The sequence below is a fragment of the Corvus brachyrhynchos genome, unplaced genomic scaffold (genome assembly GCF_000691975.1).
Source record: "Corvus brachyrhynchos isolate BGI_N302 unplaced genomic scaffold, ASM69197v1 scaffold175, whole genome shotgun sequence".
In the NCBI taxonomy this organism is placed as follows: Eukaryota; Metazoa; Chordata; class Aves; order Passeriformes; family Corvidae; genus Corvus; species Corvus brachyrhynchos.
The window spans coordinates 6,987,926-7,014,463 of record NW_008238448.1 but is presented as its reverse complement, the minus strand read 5'-3'; the positions used below and the strand labels follow the sequence as shown (position 1 = coordinate 7,014,463).

At 41.2% G+C, this 26,538-nt stretch overlaps 1 protein-coding gene across 1 annotated transcript; it reads right to left on the bottom strand.

Moving 5' to 3' along the window:
• Positions 1 to 19,069: 19,069 nt before the first annotated feature.
• Positions 19,070 to 26,459, bottom strand: LOC103617360 (toll-like receptor 2 type-2). Its single transcript, XM_017736870.1, has 3 exons — positions 25,210 to 26,459; positions 19,746 to 21,586; positions 19,070 to 19,629 (listed from the first exon to the last, which is right to left on the bottom strand). Exons 2-3 carry the CDS (start codon positions 21,576 to 21,578, stop codon positions 19,111 to 19,113), a joined length of 2,352 nt encoding a protein of 783 aa, XP_017592359.1. The 5' UTR covers positions 21,579 to 21,586; positions 25,210 to 26,459; the 3' UTR covers positions 19,070 to 19,110.
• Between the last annotated feature and the right edge of the window lie 79 nt (positions 26,460 to 26,538).

The window sequence follows — 26,538 nt, the reverse complement described above, 5'->3', positions numbered from 1 at the left end:
GCTGCTGGGGGCACGACTACTCCCATGGCTGTGGCATGGTCCTGGAGGGACAGCAGCAGAGCTGGAGGGAAGAGGAGGGCAGAGGGTGGCTGGAGAGAGGCTGGTGGTGGCAGGAGGTGTGGGGCAGCTGCAGCCATGTGTGTGTGCAGGGGTGTGTGCATAGACAGGTGCCTGGCTAAGAGGTGGTGTTGGATGTGTGATGAGAAGCCACATTTTCAGCTCCAGTGTCCCACAGGCTGGGAGGGAACACAGGTCTGGGGGGAGGCCAGATGCACCCCAGGCATCTGAAAGAAGGAGCAGAGACAAGCCTGCACCTCTAAAGGAAAACCCAGTGCTCCTGCTCCAAAAGAGGCACTCATTCTTCTCAGCCCGCTGGCTTGGCATCACCCATCCTTCCTGGCCAGCCCAGCAGGACTGGGCACCCCCTTACCAGCTCACTCCTGGGGAGCAAGACTGTCAGGCCTCCTCTGCCTTTATGCATTTTTCCTTCACTCTTGGAAAATGGAGCAATCAAGAGACTTTCAACCATTTCCTGACCTAATACAGCTTTCAGAGAATTTTACAAAAGCTGGCAAGGGTGAAATGGTAGCTCTCTGTACAACCCTATGCGCTAACCACAATCACTGTTCATTACAACTGTAGTAGTATCAAAAAGCTCTAGCACAATTTTTGGGTAATGCTAATTTACACCTCATTAGCAAGTACTTTCTACCCAGCCACGAGAAGAGAGGCCCTGACTGCACAAATGGTATCTAGTCCTTATCTGAGTCTGCTGCTGACAGACACTGTGTTTACAGGAGAGTTTAGCATTTATAGCAAATACTTTTTGCCAGGTCAGTTTGCCACTACTGAGGGGACAAGTCATGCCATGGCCATACATTCACTGATCATCCATTACACACTGATGTTACGGATCCCTGCTGCAACCAAATCCTTTCATTGTTCTTTGCCTGGAGGCCAAATAAAAATTTCACTGTCACATCTATATTCTGGCACAGATAGGCTGATACATGAAGAAAAGATGTCATCATCAGAATGTGTTGGGTTAAAAAAACAACAACAACAAACTGAAGAAACAACAAAAAAGTCAGTGTTTTCTATAACTTCCTCACTTTAATAAGGTGGAAAAGAGTATACTAGCAAATGGTCTGCTGCCTTTGAAATAAAACTAATTTTGTTAAGACCCAGTTAACTGGGTTAACTCTCAACTGGTCCCTAGCTTGCTACAGAGACAAATTATGGTGTGCAGTGTTGAGTAAAGCAGGATCGAAACCATCCCAAGCGATTTCCAGTTTTATTGCATACTGACAACAGAAATCAGATTTAATTAGCAAGACATGAATGCATTTTCAGAATCTGCAAGTTTTTTATCACTTGCTAGCTGGTAAACAAATAAATTATGCAGTGTGAATTGAAACACATCTCTACTTGGAGCTATATAATGTAATTGTTGTAATTTAATTCAGTTCTAATGAGATTAGAGTTTGCAGACGTGTAATCCAGTATTTTTGTAAAGATACATTACCATACATTTGAAGTACAAAAGCAAGTCTGTTTTACTGTATTTGCTGACTTGTCAACACCTTTACTTGACTCTGCAAAAGTTTAGTGAGTGTTTTCTTTTCCCTTGTTCCCTCAATTTGATCCTCGTGACCTTTAAAAGACATCAGATCAGGAGCTTCTTGCCTTACACTTTTTCTGACAGAAACAGCAAAAACAACTGAGAAAGCAGAATGGCAGCTGGACATCTGGATAGCTTTGAAGTTCCTGCTAGGTGAAGTTGTATCTTTTGATACTTAAATACTTCTAAGAGTGTACATCTCTCCCCAAGTGAATGGTGACTTGCATTCCCTGTTTCTCCCTTAACTGAGTACAAAGTGCCATGCAGTCCTTTAAGGCAGATGGCATAACTGTAGCATATCCCTCAGTACTCAGGAGCAAAACTCAAGGGCACATCACCCATAGGGCTAAGGTGTATATGGCAAAAAACAACATAAAGGGGCACACTTCAATTCTTAGTAACCATAACAACGACCACTACATATGGACATTACAACTGAAAAAAAAAAAAACAAACCAAAAAAAACAACAATAAATATTTGTAAAAAATAAGGAAAATATTATCCTCTTCAGTTTTATAATTTCTATAGAAAATTTAAAGACATTTAAAGAATTGGAAGATTTGGGAGGAAAAACAGGAACAAAATACCATCTTTGATAATGACCACTTCTAGGATATTTCAGTTTGGAACCAGAAGTACTATTTTTAGACTTCATTGAGTACTCAAAGTCAACTTTTCAGACTCTTTCTGTGTGAGCTATACCACGGGCTTTATGGTGTACCTGTACAGTTGCTGGATTAATGCATCTGAAAGATCAGACCCAGACCTTTTTGATTAAGCCTAGAAGACACTTTGTTTAAACCTCAGCTTGCTAATCTTTTTGCAGTGATTTTGCCCCCATGTATTGAAGAAGTAAAAGAGAATTTGCTGCCACAGGAGGGGCCCAGAGAGGCACTGAAATATCCATCCATGAAGATTTTAATAATCCAGCTGGACTCAGCCCTGAGCAACACGATGTCCTCACTCTGTTTCGTGCTGGTCCAGATAACTGCCAAGGTCCCTTTTGGCTGAAGTCATGCTGTAACTGTAGGTCTCTAGAATACCCCATCATCTCTGTTGGTCAGTCACCCTGAAGGAATTGCATGACCACTACTGATGTACTGCAAGTTCCTAAGCATTTTCCATGCAAGAGGGGCAGAGGGAACTTAACAACATCCAGCAACTCGTGGGACAAAGGGGGTGATGAGGGTGAAGGGAAGAAACCCTCATCTGGCTGTTGTTCAACTTGAAGCTATAGTATTTGTTTTGAATGCATTTCAGGAAGGTGATTTATTATAAGCAGAGGAACAATGGAAGTAAGTTAATTTACATATTACTTGCAAATATTTTGATAATCAAGTTGTTTATGTTTACAGCAATACCAGAAACATTCAACATTTTGTTCACAGAAGTATAGTTAATAAGGAATTTTCTTTTCTTGCAAAACTGTACTGGGATTCTTATTATGTCAGTTTAATCAGTTCCTCAGAAAAACAAAATAGGGAGTGGCTTTCCAGTGATCATTATGCAGATTGCTGCTGTAGTACAATGTTTTCCTTTAGGTGCAATAAATATAATGCTTCCTGCAAGTGTAACATAAAGAAATGATCCTTTAACCATCATCTTAAGACCTGCTTCGCCGGGGGATGGGTGGGAGAGGGTGGAGAGGAAAGCTTGTTACAGCCCTGCTTCCGCCTCACCTTTTCCTCGTTCCTTAATTACTTGTTTTCTTAATCGCGCCATCTCCAGCGCTGGGCTTGCCGGTGCACTCCCCATAAGGGGGCATCCTTGGGTGCGTCCTGAGGGACCTCGACGGGCTGCTCCGAGATGCTGAGCGCCGGCACGCTGCCACCGGCGCTGATGTGGTGTCCGGTGGTGCCCACATAGAGCTGGGAAATGACACAGTCAGCTCTGGTACCAGTACCTGCTGCAGCGCTGCAACATCTCAGCTCAGCATCCATCATCTAGCCACTTCTTTCCAGATGGAAAAGAGTGTGGGTACTATTGCACTTTTTCTTCTGAAGAAGGCATGGGACGGAGCTGTGTGCTTAAAACCCATATCCAGATTTCTGCAAAGTCAAAAGTTTTGATTGGATGCAAACTTTGTCTAACATGAGATAGTAACTAATAGCAACAAAGAATGGCCTCTTGCTTTTGCCTGGTTGCTTGCTCCAATCTGGATCCCAACAGGTTTAACACCAGCTGTGTCTGAACAAAGAAGCTGCTGCCTGTCAGCCACCACGACACAAGGTCTGGGTCTGCAAACATCCCAGGCAGGCATCACACAGAATGCTGCAGCTCCCTTCCAGGAAGGGAGACAGTGCGCGTCTGTCTCTTTAGCTTTATTTCAGGTTGTAGTTGAGTCGATGCACACACAGATCTGTAAGCCAGGAGGTGCCTGCTGACTCCTTAAATGTAGGCCCAGAAGGCTCCAGGTCAGAGGGAAATCAGCATCCAGGTTCATCTGAGTCAAGCTCAGATGAAGAACAAGATTCTTAACTACAAGGACATGAGACTCTAATCAAACACAGAAGCTCACTCAGACTTAGATATGATAAGAGACTGATTTATAGCTCTAAGACAATCCCCTCCTTCCTTAGGGGCTCAAGGAAACTTTTATTAACTCTAGAAGGAAGAGAAATACCAGTTACAATTCTCACTTTATATAGAAGGAAGCAGAAGCAGGACTTTAAGCCCTCTTCTGAGTTTGCATTTACTTTGGATAGTGCAGCCTTGGCTGTTGCCCAGATTGTGCTTGTTCAGTGGAAACAAAGCCACTGTTGGTCCTACAATGTGAATGGCTTTTCAGAAAGAGCCGTTTTGGAGCTGCCATGCTTAAGACAACATCCTTCTCCAGTTACAGCTGAGAGTCATGGCACAGTCCTCAGGGGTTACATCTGGCAAGACAACCAAGCCTCTGTGGAAAGCAGCAAGCCATGGCTTTTGTTCAGGTGAAGAATAGCTTTTATATAGGAGGAAAAAGCCAAATTGTGTTTTATTTTCTGTGTATGTGCACTGATGCTGTTGCCAGTCTTTTAGCAGGTTAAAACTTTTAAGGAAAGTACTCGGAGTTTTCAAACTGTCTAATAATGGACTACGTAGGAGAAAAAAGTCACTACCCTTATCTAGATGAAATATTGCACGGAGAGTTTACTGAAAGAATTGAAGACCCCTACTCATCAAATTACTCAGGCACATGCCTAATTGGAGAGAAAGCTTGTTTTGTGGTTAAGGTGCTATAACTGGGGCTCAGGATGGTCTGGCTCACTTCCTTCCATCTACCACAGGCTTATCTGCAAACCTGAGAAAACTAGAGTAATATGTTTTCCACACCAGACCTCCCTATTCAGTAGTTTTAAAACAGGTAAGGCATCTCAGAAAGGACCAGTCCTTAAAAAGCAATTTATGAGTTTTAAGGGGATGTTAAACAAATAATGAGGATTACACAGCTATTGCACACAGGCAGAATTGTAAGCACACAAGCAGCTTCTTTGCTTTTCCATCTTCATCAGCTGATGAGTGCCCTAAGCCATCTGTAGATTGAAATCCAGTTTTTCGTAACTGATCTTCCTGAACTGTGGTATCAGTAACTTGCATGATCAGTACTTTATCTCTTGACAATTGCCCCTCAGATTCTGAGGCATCATACCTCCTTGATTTGACAGCTCTGCCAAACTCTAAGGCATGAAACCTTGAGTACAATTTACAGAAACTGTTTCAGTACCACATACAGAACTAGCCTGACCTATGACAGCCTAACTGTCAGGGGCTTTCCACAGCAACGTCAAATTGCAGTGGAGAGATTGCGAAACAGGCTCTTTAACTATATGGCACAGTGACAAAGTGTTTGTCATAGCCTCATATACACAGGTGAAGCATCTAATGAAGTCACAGATAGTGCGGCTCATTGAAGGTTTTAGCTTCATGGCACAAACTCTCTACCTTTACAAACACAAGCTCCTAACCCTGAGTGCACACAATACCTGAGAGCACATAGTATAATCATATGCAATACTACTTTATCATTATGTTCCCTTTAATTTCTCTTCTAGACCGGTGTGCTGTATGATTTAATCATTTTATGTTCATGTTAGCATCTCAGCCTTTCAAGTATTTTTTTTCTATGAATTTTTGCCTTACTGATTTTAACAGACACTTAGAATAAAGAGCACAACACTGAAGTGACTAAGGTCACTCGGGTCATCCACATATGTTTTCCGTTGAAAATATTTTGCACCAGACTGGTATTGAATCAGTGCTGAAACACTTGAATTCAAAGTGCACATACTGGGAAGGTTCCTGTCTGCCTGGGAAAGCCTGTGGGATTCTAAAAAGCATGCACTCTATGTTGCCTTGGCATTATTCTCCTCAACTGTATTTAAAGTTAGTTAATATGTACTACAGAGAATCAACCACTATTAAAAAAAAAAGCTTATAATTCTTACAATTCTATTACTTGTGTAACTCAGCCTTCAACAATTGAAGCTTCTTTCTCAACCATTAGTTTACTGGAGCCAGTCACACCCACAAGGTGAAATAAGCAATACAGAAAAAAATACATTTTTAAATATGTTTAATCTAATTTAGGGAGAATTCTGTACAACTGAATCCATACAACACTTTAATAAGATTTTGTGATGGTTTTTGTAGTGCATTTAAAAATAAACAAAATATCTGCACCAGAAACATGTTGGGGCCTCAATTTTCAGTGCATAGCTGCATGACAGCAGCAAAGGCTCCTTCTCCAGTAAAAGAGGAACTGAAGCAGAGCCTTTTTCAGTAAAAATAGCAGTTGAAGTTCACTCTGCACTGAGTTTTGGCAGTTCTGCTTCATGGTCTGTTTAGCTGGGAGAGCAATGTCTTTTCACACCTACCAACTATCTGAGTATGAAGTTACTTCATAATAGTGAACACTGGTCACTGTGGGTCTCTTCCAGTAGAGGGTTTATTGCATTTATTCCATGTTAGATAACTTAAGAGTCACCTGTACAACTTCCAGGTTTGTGTATTAAGTAGTAACTGCCCTAACGTTTCATATCCAGAGATTTTCTATAGTTTTCTAACACACTGTTGATCTCCTTGAATGAGCATACTCTCTTTAAAAGCATGTCATATAGCAACGCTAAAGTTAAAAATTTCTACCCATATAGTAAGCACCAACATCTGATCCCTACATTTCAAAGACTAGCAAATAGGACAAACATCAAGAAACAAAGCTGGATGATTAATGAGATATATTAAAAATAACTAGCATACATTTTTGCATCAGATAAGAAAGCCACCTTATTCAGGAGCAGAAAATGTAAAGATGGTCGTATTTAGGATTTTAAAAGCTTGGTTAAGGCATACAGGAAATTGTCCATTCAAGATGAAAACAAACAGAAAAAAAAATCTACTGCTGCCCTAAGTACAGGCAGGTCTAGACTTCTGCATTGCTGTTCTTGCAGGTGGCAATTATTATTCTTGCATTCGTGTGCATATATTTTTAGTTTAATTTGGTGAGAAACATTGAAATAAGTCAAAATTTGAAAACCACCACATACTCATTGAAAACAGCCCTCTGCTTTTGCTTGCTTACACATTTCTCCTACTCGCCACCCAGTCTTTGCCAACTTGGTTTATGCCTGTATGGTTCACATACAGGTTACACAGCAGAGTGTCTAGTACTGGGAGAGAAGACACCAAACACTTTTCTCTGCCCCTAACAACATCTGCATCTTTAGGAGCAAAAGACAGGGGAAATGAGATGAAGAGGTAGAACCCGCTATTTTCAATGGGAGGGGTAAACCTAGGGCTCCTTTATCTGATCAAAAACTGCTTTCTTTTCCATTTTCTGTTCCAAGAGCCCAATGAAGCAAGTAGCCAGCCCTCCATTGAATATCATGGCTTGGTAGACAGCATCAGCTGGCAAAACTTTCTGTCTGAGTCTGAGGTCACGGCGGGTCTTCGCACACATACACTTCCCTGCTCTGGATAGTCATGCTAATCTCAGACATAGCAAGAGCCCAGAGAGAATTGCACAGTCCTGTTAGTAGAAATAAAGCAAAAGATTGCAATGATTGACTCCCACCCTTCCCTTCAAAGTGCTTTGCAAACATGTGAAAAAGAAAAGCTTGGTTTCTTTCTGAAAGAAGAAGGAAATGAAGGTCAAAGGGAGCATAAAATCAGCCCTAAATGGAAAGGGCATTCATTAGCTTTCTCAAAAAGAACAAAAAAATAAAAAGCAGCAACTACTTACTAGATGCAAGAGAAACAGCAACAGCCTGTACCTTCCAAAAGAGCCTTATCCAGGCTTATCAAGAATGTAAAACGTCTCCTGAAAAAAAGAGGCATGCTGGGGAAGGCTCCTATTTCAAAGAGGCCATAGCAAAAAAAGTTGCAGCAAAGCAACCAAGGTTCAGCTGTAGATAATTTTGGGCAAGAGGGAAGAGATTGCCCTTCACCAGATGGCCACATATAAAGTAGTACAGAGGAAGGGGCTAGGAAAAGGGGAAAAGAAAAAAAAGGAAGATGAAGAGTTGGCTTTAGATTTTTTTTCTCTTAAGTCTTGGCCTGAAATAAAACATAGGCTATTCTGATAACTGTGCTTTTTCCTTCAGATGGTAGCTGACATTTTGGGGTTAACTTCCACATGACAAGGAAGCCAATTAGAGAAAATGATTGTTTCTCGGTTACTTCTGAGAATTTTGCTATTTCAGATTTTGAAAAATAAACATGAAGCCTGTGTTCTGCTAATTCACCTTATAAAAACCTGATTTCCAGTGGGTTTGCATATGTGCTCAAATAACACTCTTGTTTCTCCATTTTACTCAAAAATTTTGCACTTAGTGAGGTGCAGGCAATCGCTTGCAACTGTATTATGTACCCTGGGATGTGGGATGGCAACAAACAACGCTAGTCAGAGAATTACCATCCTTGAAAAAACATTCTGTCCTGTCCTAGCCTAGCCTATCCATTTTTCTCAACATAAAGGCAGAAGTCTAATATAGCAAAGGGAGAAGGAAGGAAAAAGCTTATTAGCTTATTAGTATTCTGACTCTATAGTTTCCCAAAGGAAATTCTGACTATCAGGTACTCAACTGATTCTTGTAATGCAATTTGCTTGCCGTTGGAAGATGTCCATTGCTGGAAATTAAATAAATATGATACATAGGAACAAAGTTGTTCTCCCCTGGCATAATACTAATCCTAAATATCTCATATAGAAAGGTAGATCAAATGCAAAAGCTTTGCATCTGGTACCATAGGTGGCTTTCCACTTTACTGATTGTATAACTTGTATCATATGGCAGTCACGGAATCAGAACTTACTTGGGAATATATTTGAAAAATGAAACGGCATAGTCATGACAGCATTGATTTCTGTACTGAAGTAACGAGGCAAATCTTGCAAAAATAAGGTTGGGTGATTTACTTAACATAGAAATTCCTGCCAATTTTCAATGTGCTGTCAAATATAATCATATTAACTAAACCTTAAAACCCCTAACAGCCTGATATATTATTTCTTCAATGCATGTTTTTGGGTATTTGAATATGCCTACATCAAAAGAAACTAGATTTTTAGGGAGCCAGCTAGTTTGTGTTGCCAAGTTAACAAGTTCTGGTAAGGTCAATCTCTTACAATAAATCCAATTATTACACAGTTATTTTCATTATGTATACAGTTTTTACCTTATGCTATAAGACGGAAAGGATAGTGGGATAATGCTCTTATGTTGAATTTCCTGGTGATAGCCATTCTTACTTCCTCAGAGTGGGGGAGAGCATTGTGAGGGAAGCAGAGGACAGACGGATGTTTTTCAGTTGGTGCTTGCACGACCTATTCAATCTGCATAATTAGAAAATGGGAAAGTTGTCTATGACGCTGATGCTGACTTCATTTCTAGGTCTTTTTGAGCTCATTTAAAGTATGGTAATGAGAAAAACATTTTACCTTTGGGCAGCAATCTAATTTGTCAGGAAATTCCTCTTGCTATGATGAGTGGATGAGGAAAATTTGGAATAATATGATCCAGATGTTAAAGCTCCTATTTAGCAGCAATGCAGATGTATTATTTTATGGAATTGTCCAGATGGTGACCTTCCAGTATTAATAATAAATCTATACTGAGGTTTGCATCTGTATGACTCCATTCCTATCTTTGTTCTCATTTATATGACGAAATACTCATGCATTTCATGTAGAAGCTAATAGTATTAAAATTAACAATCTGGAAGACATAAAAATCAAAAAGGAAAGTTGAAACAATTACTGCAAGTAATATATACCAATTGATCCAGTAACAGCATCACCCAAGAAAAGGTTGCACTACCATTTTTTAATTAACTAGCATTTAATTTTGCAGCTAACATGATGACAAAATTCTGTTACCATTTTTTTTATTAGAAAGTAGCCAATTTACTGAAAATGTGTACTCACGTGGTTTTGGCTTCACTGCTTAAATTCAAACTTTACTTTACTGGAAAACAAAAAAGCAACCCACAGAACATAAGCACAGTGAACAGGAGAGGGTTCATGTTGGACAGTAACCAGCCAGGCAGGCAACAGAAAACCTTCGGTGGCCTCTGGTGACAGCCGGGAAACCTCAGGATCTGCGGTCAGGGGTGAGTAGAGGCCACTGACCTGTGGCATGTGAGAAGGGCAGCAGGGCCTGGAAAGAGCTCTGTCACTTTTATGGTCACAGACAGCAGACTATGCTCTCCTAAAGTCAGGGCTGGAGAAAGGCCTAACACTGATGTGATCTAGTGATGCTGTGTTGTTATCTTCTACAGGTGTTTCTATCTCTTAATTCATTTAAAATTATATTGCACAATACCAGTTTGTTCAAGGGTTCCATGTTTTTTGGGGCTTGTGGGAGATTATTTTTAAGGGTTTCTCCTTTTTTCTTAAAGAAAACGAATTGAGTCCTCCTTCAGTTGAAATCTGTGGCAAAACTGGTTTAAGTTGAACACACATTCATTCAGAATTCTACCTTTTGGATTAAGGAAAGAGATTCATCTTCCATAGAGACATCCTTTTACTCTAGGTGAATCGTGCTTTTTTGTTTGCTTTTAAAGAATCCCCCTGCACCAAACCAAACATAAATTTTAAAACTGTCTCCCCTCAGAGTTTTTGGGGATTTTATTTTTAGTAACATTTCTGTAAGGATCCAGGAGTTAACTCTACAAACATATACTAAAGCCAGTCTTGCTTTATCTTTGCCATCATCAGGCTTTCACAATCCCAAATCCATGGTTTATTAACATGACTAGAGAGAGAACTGACATTACAGGGCTTTTAACTCTTCAGCGGGTGTCAAATATGTGCTTATTGGAAAAGAAATACAATATTTCATCACTGTGGGCAACTCAAGCCAATATAGGTATTGAGTTTGATGTAATTTCATTTAGGGAAAAAAGTTTAAAACTTTAAGCCACAGCATTTTGTTTTGAAGAAAGAGTTTTTAAGAAAATCCTTCATCAGTGTGGGTGTGTACGCAAGCACCACCCAGAGCAGTGCAACCAAATGTGCCTTTCTGAAAGCTCCTAAGAGCAGCTCTAAGGCTTAAAGGACAAAGTGCCTCCTCTGATTTCAGAAAACTTGCTCCCAGAGCTTTAACCTTGCAGTCACCATATGTAATTTGAGTTCTATACCAAACTTTAATGTTTGTACCAGTAAAAATAATTCTATCAGCAGACAATTTAGGTTTTAAGGATATCATGTGAGGGGTTTGATGAGTTGTCTCTCGTTGTTATAACCAATTACTACATTGGATTTACTAATTATTCACAGGGTGCAAGGCAGACTAACATTCTAGAGTCAAAGGCACTCCTGGGTCAGATGCTGTACAAGTAACATTTTATGTCTAAGTTTTAGAATTTGACACTGTTATTCAAACCTGACCATGCACAATGGCAACATGGGATGTCATTACTTCGAAATAGTCTCAATTTTGCCAACAGTCCCACTGCTGCTTCTGTGAGTTGTTTATTTCACCATCAACCTTTGCTGGTAGAAAACCCTGTCCATGTGAGGAATGCTCTCAGTTATTAGTTACATCACTTTCAGAGCAACCTCTCTTGGGAAGAACATCACAGGATATCCTGGTTTTGTTGGTTTTTAAGTGGTATAGATAAATTTCATAGGTGGTATACTGAATTAACTGTATCTAACTAACCTCAGTTGTTTTTTACCTCTTTTTGTCCTGTTCTGTCCTTTGTTTCCCTCCTTCACAAATCTAAACTATTAGTTTTAATTATCTTAGCAATTTGTTCACAATTACCATTTCTTGTGAAGACTGAAGCAAAACAAACTGGGTTTGATGGGGGTTCTTTCCTGTACTTTTTTTCTGTATTATACATTTTTATTCACCTCTAAGTAAGAGCAAAATACAGAAGCATAAACCTTGTTGAATTTATATAAATACTTCAGTAGAAGATACACATGCAGCATTCTGCACCACTGCAAAATACACAAGATCTTGAGCAGTCTTTCTTTCTTCTATCCATATGTTAGTGTACAAATTGTTCCTCATGATCCATAAATGCAATTTGAATTGGGGGTTATCTAGGTATAATGTTTACCATGTTTGGATTTAATTAATTCTTTAGGTAGTTAAGTTCAGGTAAAATTGGGATTGGCAACAGTTAGGATTTTCTATTTGATAGATTTTTCTTTGTATGCAGTGAAATTGCTCTAGGCTGATCTCTTCACCACCCAGCTCTACATATGAAACCCCTTTTGCATTGTGGACCTGTAAGTCCTCTTACTTCTTGGGGGTTTCTTATTGCATAGATGACCTGAAGTTTGATAATAAGTCATTTCACAATTTGTGTCTGTGGTGTGAAGAGATAAGGGGAAAACCCTTCAACTTTGTACAGCCACTGTGTTTACTCATTTAATCCCCTAACTTCTGAGTTAATCCTCAGTTCTCCATTTATGCACCTGAAGGTGATGAGACATCAAAAGTCTTGACATAATGGATAAAAATAAATAAGTACATTCATATCAAAACCACATTGTAATTTCTGATGATCATGACTCTACCAGGCTATAATGTTGCTTGGAGATCTCTTTATTTTGACTATTGCCAAAGATTTTTACCCCAATGAGTTCCTGCTTCCTTCAAACTGCAGGCTAATTTTCATTTTGTTTTGCAGGAGCAAACACCCTAACACTAAAAGTATGAATATGCTTGACAGCCAGCACTGTTGAGAGCAGGTTATGAACTGCTTTTGGAGCCACAGCTGCTCAGCTTTGCTATAGGTAGGCCAAGCTGACACATTTTCTTATAGAAAGGGACTTTGTTTACAGTCTTATACAGAACAATTAGATTCATTTCCCTGTTTTGCAGAAGCAACAAGATCAGCCAAATCTCAATAAGCCGTAACATGCCAGTCAAAGAAATGTTAAGTTTCTGTAGCTGAAAGAGCCCACTGAATATAAATCCTCAGAGCAAAATTTTTGCTAAAATGCAGTGGTATTTAAAGTGGTATCTAATCCCCTACCCACAAACCTCTCAACCCAATAGAGTCTGCAAAAACGTTAATGTCTCCTGTCAACTCTCTGAGACTGTGTTATGTGTAACAGGTCTTGGGAGACTGAAACCTGGCTACAAAATATTATGAAACTGAAGCTTCTCAGCACTAAAAAAGACTTGTCATTTCTGCTGCTACAGGACACAAAGTAAAAGCCTTTGCATCAGAGCTAACAAATTTTGTAGCTGTATCTTAGAAATACACCGGTGGGGAGTTTAGCTAAAGAAAATAGTTCGACAGAATAAAGCTGAACAGCATTGGTAACACAAGACTGCTAAGTTTCTGCCAAGAATTTTCCATCAGAGCTACATACTTTTAGATTAATCAACTATACAATATATGGGCAATAGTTCTGAGACTTAAAGGAACAGCTGATTTATATGTGTGCAATACCTGCAACCCTTTCAAGAAGTGTTGGACTTACATCAGATGCATTATGAGTTTGATCTACTCATTCTTGAGGAATCCCTGGAATTTCTGGTCAGACAGCACCTCAGACTGAGTCCAGCACAGTAGCTCTTGAGTGGGATGCAGAAATCCTGGACAAACATAAAGAAAATTCAAATTCTACCCAGGAAAAAATTCTAGGTGAATTAAGAAGTTCTGGTGTTTTAGTGAAGAACAGGCTGACATGAGTAATCTTTCGTGGTCTTATGACAGAAAAGAGTCTGATGACTGATCCGCTCTGATGTGGATTTTGCAGTGACACTGCTTTTTTATGTATGTGGGAATTTTACGTGGGAATGATGGGAAGAGACTCTGGAGATTTGTCCTGCCGACATGGCTTCCACCACTGCTGTACCTGCCAGGGTACATCGCCCCCAATACCACTTGCAAGGACTGGAAGGGAGCTCTTTAATTTCTTGTGCCCCTGGGTTCATGACAATAAGGTCTACTGGATACTCCTGCAGTAAACTAACCTCACTTTTCCTTGAGAAGAGCTGTCCTTGTGCCAGACAAAGGTTGAACTCCCTTGACAATCCTATGATTAGGAGAACACTGTTAATGCAGTAGCCACTGCCATGTGCCAGGCCTTTGGGGATTTGGGGTTTCCAAAAGGCAGATCCCAATGTGCAAGAAACTACACAATTTTCCTAATTGCCATAGGAGAACAAGTTTCTTCCTTCCCCAAAGTCTGTGAAAGACTCTTCTTGTCCTTTTCTTTTTATAGCTCCTATTTTCCCCTTTCAAATAAGAGAATTACGCTGACATAATCACCTTACGTCCAGTTACTTAACATCAAGCAGATGGTCGCTAAAGCCCTTGCATCAGCAATAAGATTTTAATTATTTTTTGGTAACTGTGAATCCCGGCACTAGTAAACTTAGACAACTGTAGCCATTTTCATGCTGTTTTTATCTTCGATGGCAGCTGAAATGTGTTTATGCATCCTTGACTCTAAGCAAATATTTTGTTGTTCATTGGCTTCTTTTTTTTCCTGTAAATTTAATCTTGACACTTTTACAACATCAGTGGCATACCAACAAGACATTTGTCCAATTACATCTGTGCAGTCTGTGGGCAGAAAATCCTTGTGGATATAAAAAAAGAGGGGATCATTGAAAATACCTAACAGCTGTCCTGTTATCATGGATATCCTTTCCACTTAATTATGAAACTATTGTTTTCTCCTCTTTTATGCTGTATTAAAAAATAATGATGACAATAAATACCAAGAAAAAAAGGAACCAAAACCACATTCAGAAACAACATTGTGCAGAGGTGAAAATAGGAACACAAACTATTTTTCAGTTCTGTAACACAAGTTGAGGCCGTGCAGATTTTTGGCCGACAAACTGATGCAAGAGTGGCCATAATCCTATAGTTTCAGGCTTAAATCCACCTTCCAGGTACTTGGTGCACAGCCTTTGTGGGTGTGCCTGGCAGGACATTAGACCAGGCATGCTGACCCATCAGCCAGGTCTGCTAATTCAGGCTCCGCTCCTGTGTAGTGCAGAGGATTTCCTCCAGCTGTGCCTGGGGCTGTTTGCCAGGTAATTTTAAGGCAGATGTGGAACCCTTCTCAACCAATGTCCTGTACCCTACAGCTTGACAGAAGACCCAGTGACCCAGGGATACCAAGCAACTCCACATCTTGCATTCCAGAAACTAAAATGAAACATATTGAATATGTGCTGGAACAGTTACTAATCACCCATTTCTGCACATCATAAAAGTATCCTTGCTTCTTGCGAGCTGGAAAATATGAATACCAGTCTGGATGTTCAGGACATTGGATTCAGCTTTACAATAATTCCAAATAGTCCAACTATTTTAAGTAATTTGAAACTGCTTGGTTATAAAACCAGGCAGTGTCCACACTCAGTCATTAAAATTATCTGTTGATGGTTTGACCAGGTTTGCAGATGTAAGCGCTGAGTCTTTTTTGCATTTGAAAGATTCCTTAACAATACACATGATACTGCGTTTCATGAATCCTGCACCCACAGCAGCTGCATTGTTGGCAAGAATGAAACTCACACAGACTGCCCTAAGAAAGTTGATTTGAAGGGGTTGTTAAGCAACCCATACCCTCTCTGTAACAAGTGTGCTTTTCATTTGGATTTTCTAAACCATGGCCTGATTACTTACTAATTCTTGTTTTGATCTGCAGTGGAGGGATGAGATGGCCACATTAAATGAATGGAAAACCTGTTGTTATTATTAAGGAAAAATTATATTTAGGGAAGATGATAGTTCTGTTTGCCTTTACCTTATATAAGACCCCAAGCAAGCTAGGAAAAGTGCATATATATTTTCCTTCTTGATTTCAAGACATCCAGAAATAATTTTTATATTAAGAGAATCACTTTAAAGAATATAAATCACAGTTTTATAAAGACCATGCAGTGGATTTTGTTCTTTAAGAATTTTTTTTAAATTATATAATGCACTTTCAGAACAAGTGGTTTTTTCCCTTTTAGTAGTTAGTAAACAAGACTTTTCCTTTAGCAAGTAAAAAAATAGTTGAAGATCTGTTCTTGTGTCTGTAGAAACCTGCTTGAATGAAAGCAAAGTTTGGCTTATTTTCTTAGATCCTCTTTAATCATAGGCTACTTAATTTTAACCTTACCTCTATAAAAAAAGGAAGTAAATTATGAGCATATTAACCCAATACTGTATCTTTGATTCTGACTAAGAAAAACACCAAGATTTACCTATTGTTGCATTTTCTCTCCAGCTTCCTTATGAACAGATTGTGTGGGAACACCCAACTATTGTATGGACAGCTTCTGGACTGTCTCTGCTATCTGGTGGTTTGGCAGTCGATTATTACAGGTATCATCCAAGGCATTACTTACTCACTGGTTCTAGAATAGGATGCAGATTATTGGTGAGAATTCAAACTGTTGGATATTTACCTGCCTACATAATATGCATATTCTGTGCTTAATTTTAAAAGACTAGAGAAAATAGCAATTTGTGGAATTCTGGTATGCTAGAAACACTTTTGCCTCTTTTTGCATTACAGCAAGGCTATACAGCCTGCTGTGTAAACTTACTTTCTCCAAGTAAGAATTAAAAGAAATTGATGGTTTTAATGGGAAGCTTGTGCTAGAAAATAAATAGATTTATTTCCTAGAATGAAGAAGTAGATATCAGAAGTAGCTTCTGAATTAAAATTAAACATGGTCAGTATTTTAAGCATCTCTACACTGTTATTAGAAATCAGAGATACACTTAACTTACTTTTATAAAAGAATAAAGCAGGTATTTTATGCAACCATCCACAGGTGAAAGTAAGGTTTAGATGCTAAAAATAGGAAACGATGCACTTAAAAAAACCCAAAGTAAATAAAAGAGAAAATCTTAAGTACATAGGAAGAAGGTGGCTTTTTAGCTTAGATGAAGTAACAAAGTTAATAATTCTTATAATGTGTTATACCTGCATTCATAATTGCAAGTAAATAAGCTGTTAATTTTCATAGCGCTGTCAAAGTTGCCTACTTGTGGGTGTAATGGAAGGAGGTGTGTCCTCAGCCTTCCCAATGGTGAGCAAAGAACAGGGGTACTTTGCTCTCACTGACATTTTGGCTGTGCAGAGAACTTGCTAAAGTAACTTACAACAAGTAACCAGCTGTGAGAGGAGACTTCGATACAATCAACTCAGTTGCAGTGAGGTGTTTGAACAGAGTTTTTGTACCACATTAGATGTCCAAGATCAAAACAGCAATAAAAACACTAACCTGGACATGGTCTCATCACAGTTAGAGCCAAATGTTGTAGGTGTTTCCATTTGAAAGCTTCTATATGTGCCTGGAAATGTCCTAAGCTGCGCCTAAGCCCTGTACTGATCCAGAAGTTCATAGTCCCTCTGGCCTACCAGACTCAAACTACTAGGGTTCACCTGAAATTTCCTGTGCCTACAAGGAAAATATCACAAAGACACCCCTTTCTTTTTAAATCAGCTCTGAAGGAAGCTGGTGAGTCTTTTTTGCCAGACTGGTGCCAGTCTTCCATTTGTTGCACTTTTCCAGCAATTAGGACCCTTGTCCCAGTAACCTTCTCAAGAAAACACAACCCCATCTGACAGCAAACACAGTGTGCTATGTGGGATGTTCTCCACCCACTCTAGTTTTGTGGACTACATTTACAGAGAGAGCAAAAGGTAAGAAACACCCTTTTCATGCCTGCGTTAAGGTTGCTGAACAAAGAGAGGGACATGGCGTTGGATTCAAAGACTATATATTTGTGTTTCCCACACTGTAGCTGAGAATAGCTTAAACTCCACTTGTGCAAGTCAGAAGGGCTTTTGAACCCTACCCTGAAGCATCTATTGCCACATGTAGTACAATGACATTAGACAGAAGCCGTCCTCGATAGATGTCTTTCATAAAGGAAATTATAGAACCTATGAGCTACAACACACAGAACTGCAGTGAGAAAGCCCATTTCTACATTAAGCCTTGCAGCCACAATTTTCAGGAGATCTGGGCATTTAACTTGCTGTGACAATAAAATACTGAGAACTAATCCTTAGATCCACTGACTTAGGAGAGCTAGGACAAAATTCTTTACTGCATAGATTGACTTTTATAGCATTTGATGAGAAGCGGTTTATACAAAGAATGCAAAAAAACCCCCTTGGCTAGGCAGGTTCTCTCCTAAAACTTTTGCAAAGATTAAGACACATAAACTACATAGCTGTATATCTAAACAACTTTTCATCTTTAAATATTTAAATGAAACAGCTTTTGCTCATACTGCTGATTAACATGTGTAGATAACTATTGTGGTTTAACCTCGGAAGGCAGCTCAGCACCATGCATGCACTCTCTGACTCTCCCCGCTGCGGAACAGGGGAAAAAATCTGAAGGGTAAAAGTGAGAAAACCTGTGAGTTGAGATTTAGGCAGTTCAACAGGTAAAATAAAAGCTATGCTCACAAGCAAAGCAGAACAAGGAATCAATTCACCACTTCCTACCAACAGGCAAATGATTAGCCATTGCCATGACAGCAGGACTCCATGACGCAGAACGTTTACTTGGGAAGGCAAATATGGTAACTCCAAATATCCTCCCTTACTCTTTCTTTCCCACAACTTTTAGTGCTGGTTTTGTTATCATGGGTCATGACTTTATGTGTGGGACATCCTTTTTGTCAGCTGGGATCAGCTGTCCTAGCTGTGTCCCCTCCCATATTATGATGCAGCCCCTGCCTGCTCGCTGGCAGGACGGCATGAGAACAGGAAAGACCTTGATGTTGTGCAAGCACTGATGAGCACTAACTAAAAAGCCCCTGTGTTATGGAGACTGTTTTGGGCACAAATGCAAACCACAGCACCATAGAAGGAACTATAAAGAAAATTAATTCTATTCCAGCCCAAACCTGTACAACTATTCAGAATGATGGCTACAAAAATCATAGCATTAGAATTTGCAGTAGCCCAGTGCTGTGTTCTTGAGATGCAGATAAGTGATGGGAAAAACAGGCAAGTGAAACAAATCCAGAGTACATTCACTACATATTTATTCTTTAACATCCCTGCCTAAGATCTTAGAGCTATTTTCAAATTAAACCAAAACATCTCCTGCTGCTCTTCACCAGCAGGCCACTCCAGGTAGGTCTTTGTGTTCATGATCTTCCGCAGCTTGCAGAACCTCTTGGGAATGGCTTTGCTCTGGATGGGCTCCAGGAGGATGAGAATCGCCGCGTCGTTGTTCTCATCAAAGAGGCGGAAATGCGAGAAGTCCAGCTCGTATTTGCACCACTCGCTCTGCACAAAGTGCTCGGACAGCACAAAGAGCGTTTTGCGGCTCTTCTCAATGGAGTCGATGATGTTGTCCACAATCCACTTCCCGGGCACAAAGTCCCGCTTGTGCAGGCAGAGCCGAAAGGGAGGGCAGGCCTGCTCCAGCTCCTGCACCATGGTGTTCTCCACCCAGTCGGAGTCGTTCTCGCTGTAGGAGACAAAAGCGTCGTAGCAGACGTCCTTGGGCGGGGCTCGCTTGGGCTTCCGCTTGGCTTGCAGCCATGCCCACGTCATCCGCATGTACCAGACCACGTGGTACTTGTAGCCGGCGGCCCCCAAGCGTCGTAGCAGACGTCCTTGGGCGGGGCTCGCTTGGGCTTCCGCTTGGCTTGCAGCCATGCCCACGTCATCCGCATGTACCAGACCACGTGGTACTTGTAGCCGACGGCCACCAGCAGCAGGATGACCAGGAACACCAGGACGCAGATCAACGACACCACCAGGGACCTGTGGCACTCCATCAGGGACAGGTGCACGGCGCCAACCTGCGCTCCTCTCACTGCCAGCGGAGAGTCACACACGTACTCGTCCGGCCACCCCACCAGCACCTGGGCTATCCTGGCCTCGTGGTGGATGAAGGAGAGGAACTCACAGGAGCAGATGAAGTTGTTGTCACTGGCATCCAGCAGCTCCATTCTCTTGAAGGACTCAAACTCCTCTTTGGAGAAACTGTTCAGCTTGTTTCTTCTGACAGACAAGGCCACTAAGTTTGGAATGGGTGCGGCACCAGGCAGGGCCTTCAGCTGGTTTTTTGTGAGGTACAGCTCTTTCAGAGATGGGAGCTGCAGTCCAAACTCCTTCAGGTTGTTTGCACTAACATCCAAAACTTCCAGCGATCGAGGAATGCAGGCTGTTACTTTAGGAATTTGAGTGCTGGAGAGGTTTAAATACTTCAGGGTTTTGGGCCATTCACACACATCTGGAATCTCACCAAAATTATTTTGGCTAATGTCTAAAACAATTAGGTTTCCTAGATGAGACAAGCTTTTACTTGTCATTTCTAAGTCACTCAGTGAATTCCGACTTAAATTTAGAGTTTGTAGGGATGGCCAACCACCCTGACAAGCTGAATGTTCTAAACTCTGGTCTCCAAGCAGATTTGCACTAAGGTCAAGATATTCTAATGACAGAAGACATTGGGAAATTCTGCATGGTACCAAAAAGACCTTGGTGTTTTGAACTGTGACTCTCCTAAAAAGAGATATTAGACCTTCCACAGCCTGAAGATCTGTAAACAAGTAAAATTCTTCTATAGATAATTTCTCTATTGTGAAAACTCTAAGGGTCTGTGATTGCTTTGCTTGAATTTGTATTTTCCATTGTCCAGTTCCCAAGAGTCTACAGTCTACCAGCTCCAGTTCTACTAGTTTTGGCATGTCTTCTAAAATGGTGACAAGCTCAGGCACAGTAGCATCTGTTAATAAGGTCTGCCTAAAAGAAATTTTCTTTGCAAAGGATGAAGACATGACTCTCAATAGTTGCATTTCTGCAGCGATACTGAATGCTATCCTTCTGACTTCCAGCCAAGCGACAGAGTGCAGAAGATCCCTAACAATGTCTGAGAATACATTAATACTTCTTATGTTTATGATCATGTGATTTATCGTCTTAATTGATTTCAAACTTCCTTGCTCGTACTGACTGAGATTGCTACCATCAATCCACAACTTGTGCAGAAGCTCAATGCCCTCAAAGTTCCCTTGCCTTATCACAGAGAACCACGGGTTGCCCAGGTGGAGAGAGCTCAGGTTCCTCAGGCTAGAAAAAGGGGAGCTCTCCCCCAGGTCTCTGTAGGAATTGCCTTGCAGGTGGAGGTGCTGGAGTGAAAAAAGGTGCCCAAACCACACAGGGGACACGTGAGCCAAGCTGTTATTTGATAAGTCCAAGAGCTCCAGTTTTGCCAGGGACTGAAACGAGTCCTCATCTATGGAGCTGATTTTGTTGGACTGCAGCTGCAGGACTCTCAGGTTCACAGCCTGCTGCAGGTCCTGGGATCGGATGTGCTTTATCCTGTTGTGGGCCAGGTCTAATACTGTGATTTTGGCCGTGAGTCCCAGGGGAACGAAGTCCAAGCCCATGGAAGAGCAGTTGCAAAGCTGACTGGTACCACATGAAGGACAAGCCTGCTTCAGCGCTTGCTGTTCGGAGAGGTTTGCAGCTAAGATCATGTAGACGGCCAACACTCGCCAGGTGTGTGTAGTCATTATATTGCCTAAAATATAAAATACAGTCAGAGCAAATATAAAATGCATAGCTTGTTTTGGAGAAGGTGTATTTTGGATAAATCTAACTTTTACTGTTCTGTCTTGTTGAAGGCACTGTTAAAATATTTGGTTTTAAGACAGTTCAGAGTTGAAATAGATTGGTTACTACTCTGATCCTCTTCCTGTTTACTAAGTAGCCTTCATACTTTGATCCCACCTCAGGTCTTTTTCTTCAGATTCTGTGAATATTATATTCATTTTTTGCTACAGGGAGTCTCCTGTACATGTTTCAAATCCTGGTTACATCAAGAAGAGTCAGCATCTTACAGTAGATACTAACATTCAGGTTTAATACTTACTTCAAGCATATGTCTAATCTCTGTTCTGACAATGGGGAGAAAAGGAATGCATTTGTTTCAGTCCAGTCCTCCTTTTATCTGCCTTTTCCTACTCTGATTGTAAATGTCCTGTGAGCAGGGAAACAAACACTTGCCAGGGTGACTCTCATGTTGCCATCAGTCTGATACTTGCTAATGAAATTTAAGATTGTAAAACTGACCATTGTTGCCTACTGCCTCAGCTCTTCCTTTTTACTGCCACATCCTTCTCCTCTGTCAGTTCCTTTTCTCTTTTGGGAACCTGTGGCAGAGAGAAGATCAAGCCAAGCCACAGGGCAGAGCCAGGGGCTCAGATCAGATCAGCTGATTGGACAAGATAGCTTTTTCCAGTCCCACAGCCTGTTTCTGGTCTGCTGGACTGAAATGAATCACGAGAAGCCACACAGATGTGGATCCTGTGTCACTTCACTTGCCTCTCACACTTTTCATAATGCTGATTTGGAATGGCTTTTTTTCTATTACAGAGCTTCCTGCAATATCCAACTTGTCCTTACTCCCAACAAGATGCCTTTAGTTCCTCTATCCTTCTGAGGAGGTGGAAAAACAATTTTTGAAGCCTGAGAGAGCTCTTTTCCCTAGTGTGCCACAAAACCCACCTGCCTCAGTAGGTATCTTACCGTGCGTGACAAGAGTGAACAATCCTACTCCCAACAAGATGCCTTTAGTTCCTCTATCCTTCTGAGGAGGTGGAAAAACAATTTTTGAAGCCTGAGAGAGCTCTTTTCCCTAGTGTGACACAAAACCCACCTGCCTCAGTAGGTATCTTACCGTGGGCGGAAAGAGTGAACAATCCCCAAAGAGGCCAATCAGTGAGTTCTCAAAATCATTCTGAGCTCTCCAGCAGGTTAATTGGGCTAGACTGGCTCCTTGAGAACTGCTTTCTCCCTCAGTCATCCCACTGAGATTCTGTGCAGAAGATCTACTCTACTGTGAATTCATATTCTGATTTGTTTTACAGTAGCTGACCCACATATACAAGTTAATACAGAGAAGTTCCACCCTTCCAGTTGCATTATTTTTAGCCATAACTGCTTAAGATTATCCAAAAGGGGCAGAATTGACTGAGATGGTTTGGGCATATGGGGAGGGGAGGAAAAGTTATGGATAATTTTTTCAGTCATTCCATCTCTTCCCACCTGCAGGACTATAAACATTTTGACCTCTTTTGTTACTTCCCTTTTACCTCTGCCTGTTTTTGATGTAGAGCTTTGGATCTTGAAGGACAAAGTTCTCTTCCCTGTCTTTAGGTGCCCACGGCTGAACTGGTCATCCACCATGACTCTCTCCAAAGTCAATGGAGAGAAAGAACATCTTTTAGGAGCAATTAATATCGTGTGTCTTGGACACCCAGATTAAGATGTGATGACTCCAAGAGAAATGATCCCATTGCCTTAAAATGGCATATCACAGTTTAGATACCTAGATATTTGTCCATGTGAATCCCACACAAAAAATTGTGATCTGTACTTAAGACTCATCTGCTGTCCAGCTGAGGCTCTTTTACAGGACTTTTTGGTCTCCCAAGAGTAACTGGATAAGACAGTGCAGCAGGCTACAGGAGTAAAGCCAGGAGTAGCACGAGTTTCACTAGCAACGGACTTAAGTGGTATTTTTAAAGTTGTCACCAAAATACTTACTGTTAGAAAATTATACAACCAGGCAACCTAATCACTCAAAAGCTGCCTATAGGCAGGTTATTTATAGATGGAAAATTGACAGTACACAAGGGAACTGGGCAGGTACTGCACAGGAAATACTAGAAGAGCCTAATGGCTCTCTCCACCTTACCAGCCTGATACCATCCAGGGACTGCAGGACTGAACTGCATTGGGTGGTTCGGGACGTTTCCCTTCCAGTTTTTTTGCTCATCTGTAATCTGAGCAGACACCCAGAGAAATCCCATTCCCACCCTCACTCACTTTCAGCCATTCTCTTCCCCTTCCCATTTCTGTCTAATGATTCTGCTTGAGACCCTGACTTACAAGGTCATTTCAGGCCTCTCCACACCCACTCAGACATACAGCCCCAGTCCATGATATCATTGCCCTGTCAAGAAATCACTTCTCCCTGTTGTGCTGGGAAATTAAAAATCCACATTAAAAAAATTAAATTGAAATGCAACTAAAAATACATGAATTTGCACAGATGCCCTTGTACCATAATGTGCTGTGATGAACCAGGCGTTCAAAATGTTTCAGAGTTATGGAAAAAGGGCCCAAGCCATCAGACATGCTCAGTGTTATTTTCCCTGGCCCATATGAGTAGAAGAATTTGAGGAAATATGCACATATTCTTAAACAAAACCATGACTGACAACAGAATGATGTTCTATAAATGCTAACAAATGGGGAAGGTTACTATAAGTGCTAAAATAAAGCATGCCAATAGTGTGCAAATTGATTCTAGCTTGGGGAGCTCTACCCAGCTAAATGCTGGCTGGTAAATTTGAGCAGTGCTATGGAGCCTGCAGAGGGAGAGCCACTGGTTGGTGAAGAGGTCAAACCACAAGCAGACTGGGGAAAGCTACTGCTCTCCACCTGGCTGTGTGTGGGTTATCCATGTCCTAGTTCTCAGCCCCCAGCAGTGCCTTAATAGCACGTACGCACATCCACACATACACACACACATGCCTCTGCTTGTTTCCAGCACAGAGGATGTGCTGGAAGCACAAGCAGGTCAGAGTTAGGTGTGGAGGCAGCTGATGCCCTGAGGCCATTGTTCAGTGAGCTCTTTCCTGGCTGAATTCCTGAAACTAAGGCACCCCTCCTTCATGCCCAAACTTCCCTGGGCAGTCTGTGTTAACACCCAAGTGGGACAACATACAAATAGGACAAAGTACATACAAGGCACCCTCCCACAAGGAAACTGAGCAGAAATGGCACAGTCTGACCCAATTTGTCCCTTTTTCATTTGCTGCTTTCCTCTCTCCCATTTCCCAAAGGATATTGCTCCCATCAGCATGTCCCAGCTCTGCATCCTGCCTGCCGTGCATCCTTGCCAGGTGCCTGTGATTGCGCCTTCCTGCTCTACTTCTGCTGGCAGTCAGAAATCCCTCCCCACCCTGCACTCCTGCACAGCAGCCTTGAGCACCCTCAATCCCCCATGCAGAGGAGGATTGGTAGCAGAGATTAGGTTGCCTCTTCCCAGGGCTCTCCCTGTGTGCTTCTTGCTCTGGCATTGCAGCTCCACTGTCCTTCCCTGCATCTCCAGCCTTCACCTACCTGAAAACTCACCTCTGTGCTGAAAAAATTCCCAGAAACGCCACCTTCAGCTCTGGTGCCTGCATATGCTGTGTTTTGTCTCTCTCTTGCTGATCCTTCTTTTCCCAGCTTCCTCTCACGCTGCTGTTTCGTTTCCACTTCACTGCTCAGCCTTGACAGTGCAAGCAGGGGAATTCCCACTGGGTGATCCGATTGGCCTAAGAGCAGGAACACTATCAGTCCTTTCGAATGTGCCAACACACAAAAGTCTGGGTCTGTGGTAAGAGTCTACTGTGTGAACTAAGGCTTCTCCCACATCTCTCTTTGACCCTCTCTTCATAATGACGGGCAAGACTTATTTCCCTTCTTAACCTCTAGGCACACATTTCTCCTAATTTGTTTTTTCAATGCTCATTGTTTGCTCTCTGATGATTCACTCATTACCTGCCTGGAGTTCAGCCTTGATTAGACCATGAGCTGTGTTTCTCCAAGGGAGTTAACAGAAAAATCACCTTGTTGCAGACTGTGGACTAGCCCCGGAGATAACATTGTAATAGGAAAACAGAACTGAAAGTAGTGTTTGCAGGTTGCACCCACAGAAATTATCTTGTGTAGACAGATGTACACATACACACCGGAGTGTGAATATATACACATTTATAAAAGCACATACACATATAAATATATATATTAACATATATATATAAAAAAATATAGCAACAGACAATATAATCAAATTTGACTATTTTTCAAGTACTCAGTCAGCCCATATGCCAAGGCTTTAGTATTTCTCCACAAAATAACTGCACGGCTAAAATTTAATCAAGATCTAGACTCTCCTGTACTTAAACTCCAGCAAAACAAGCAAAGGGAAAATGTTGAGTTAGAGAAACCACACCTAACTTAATCCCCTCAGAGACAATTTCAGGTTCCCATAAGAACCTCTAAAACACAAGAAATCCAATCACTCGGTGTCGGACTACCTCGATATACGCATCTGTATCTACCTGCTTGTCTAGACTCCCTTTGTAATCAGTGAAGGGCAATATGGTAATTCTAGGAAATACCTCACGCTGAAGTAGAGAGATGAACTGCCTCTTAGCCCTGTAATTTTCTTCACCAACTACAAAGGAAGAGAAGTTGAGCTGTAAGAGTTGCACGGCCCAGCGATTACATAAATATGCTTTACAAAGTAGAAGACCAAAACCAAGAACTGAGCCAGTCTGCAACACCATCTAGCCCACACATTAGAAACAAAAATCTCACACCCCAGAAATAGAAGGCTTTCACTCTTTCTGCAGGTAGGTAGAAAGGAAAGTGGTGGCAATCAGGAAGAGAAAACCAAGTATGCCCAGGGAGAAA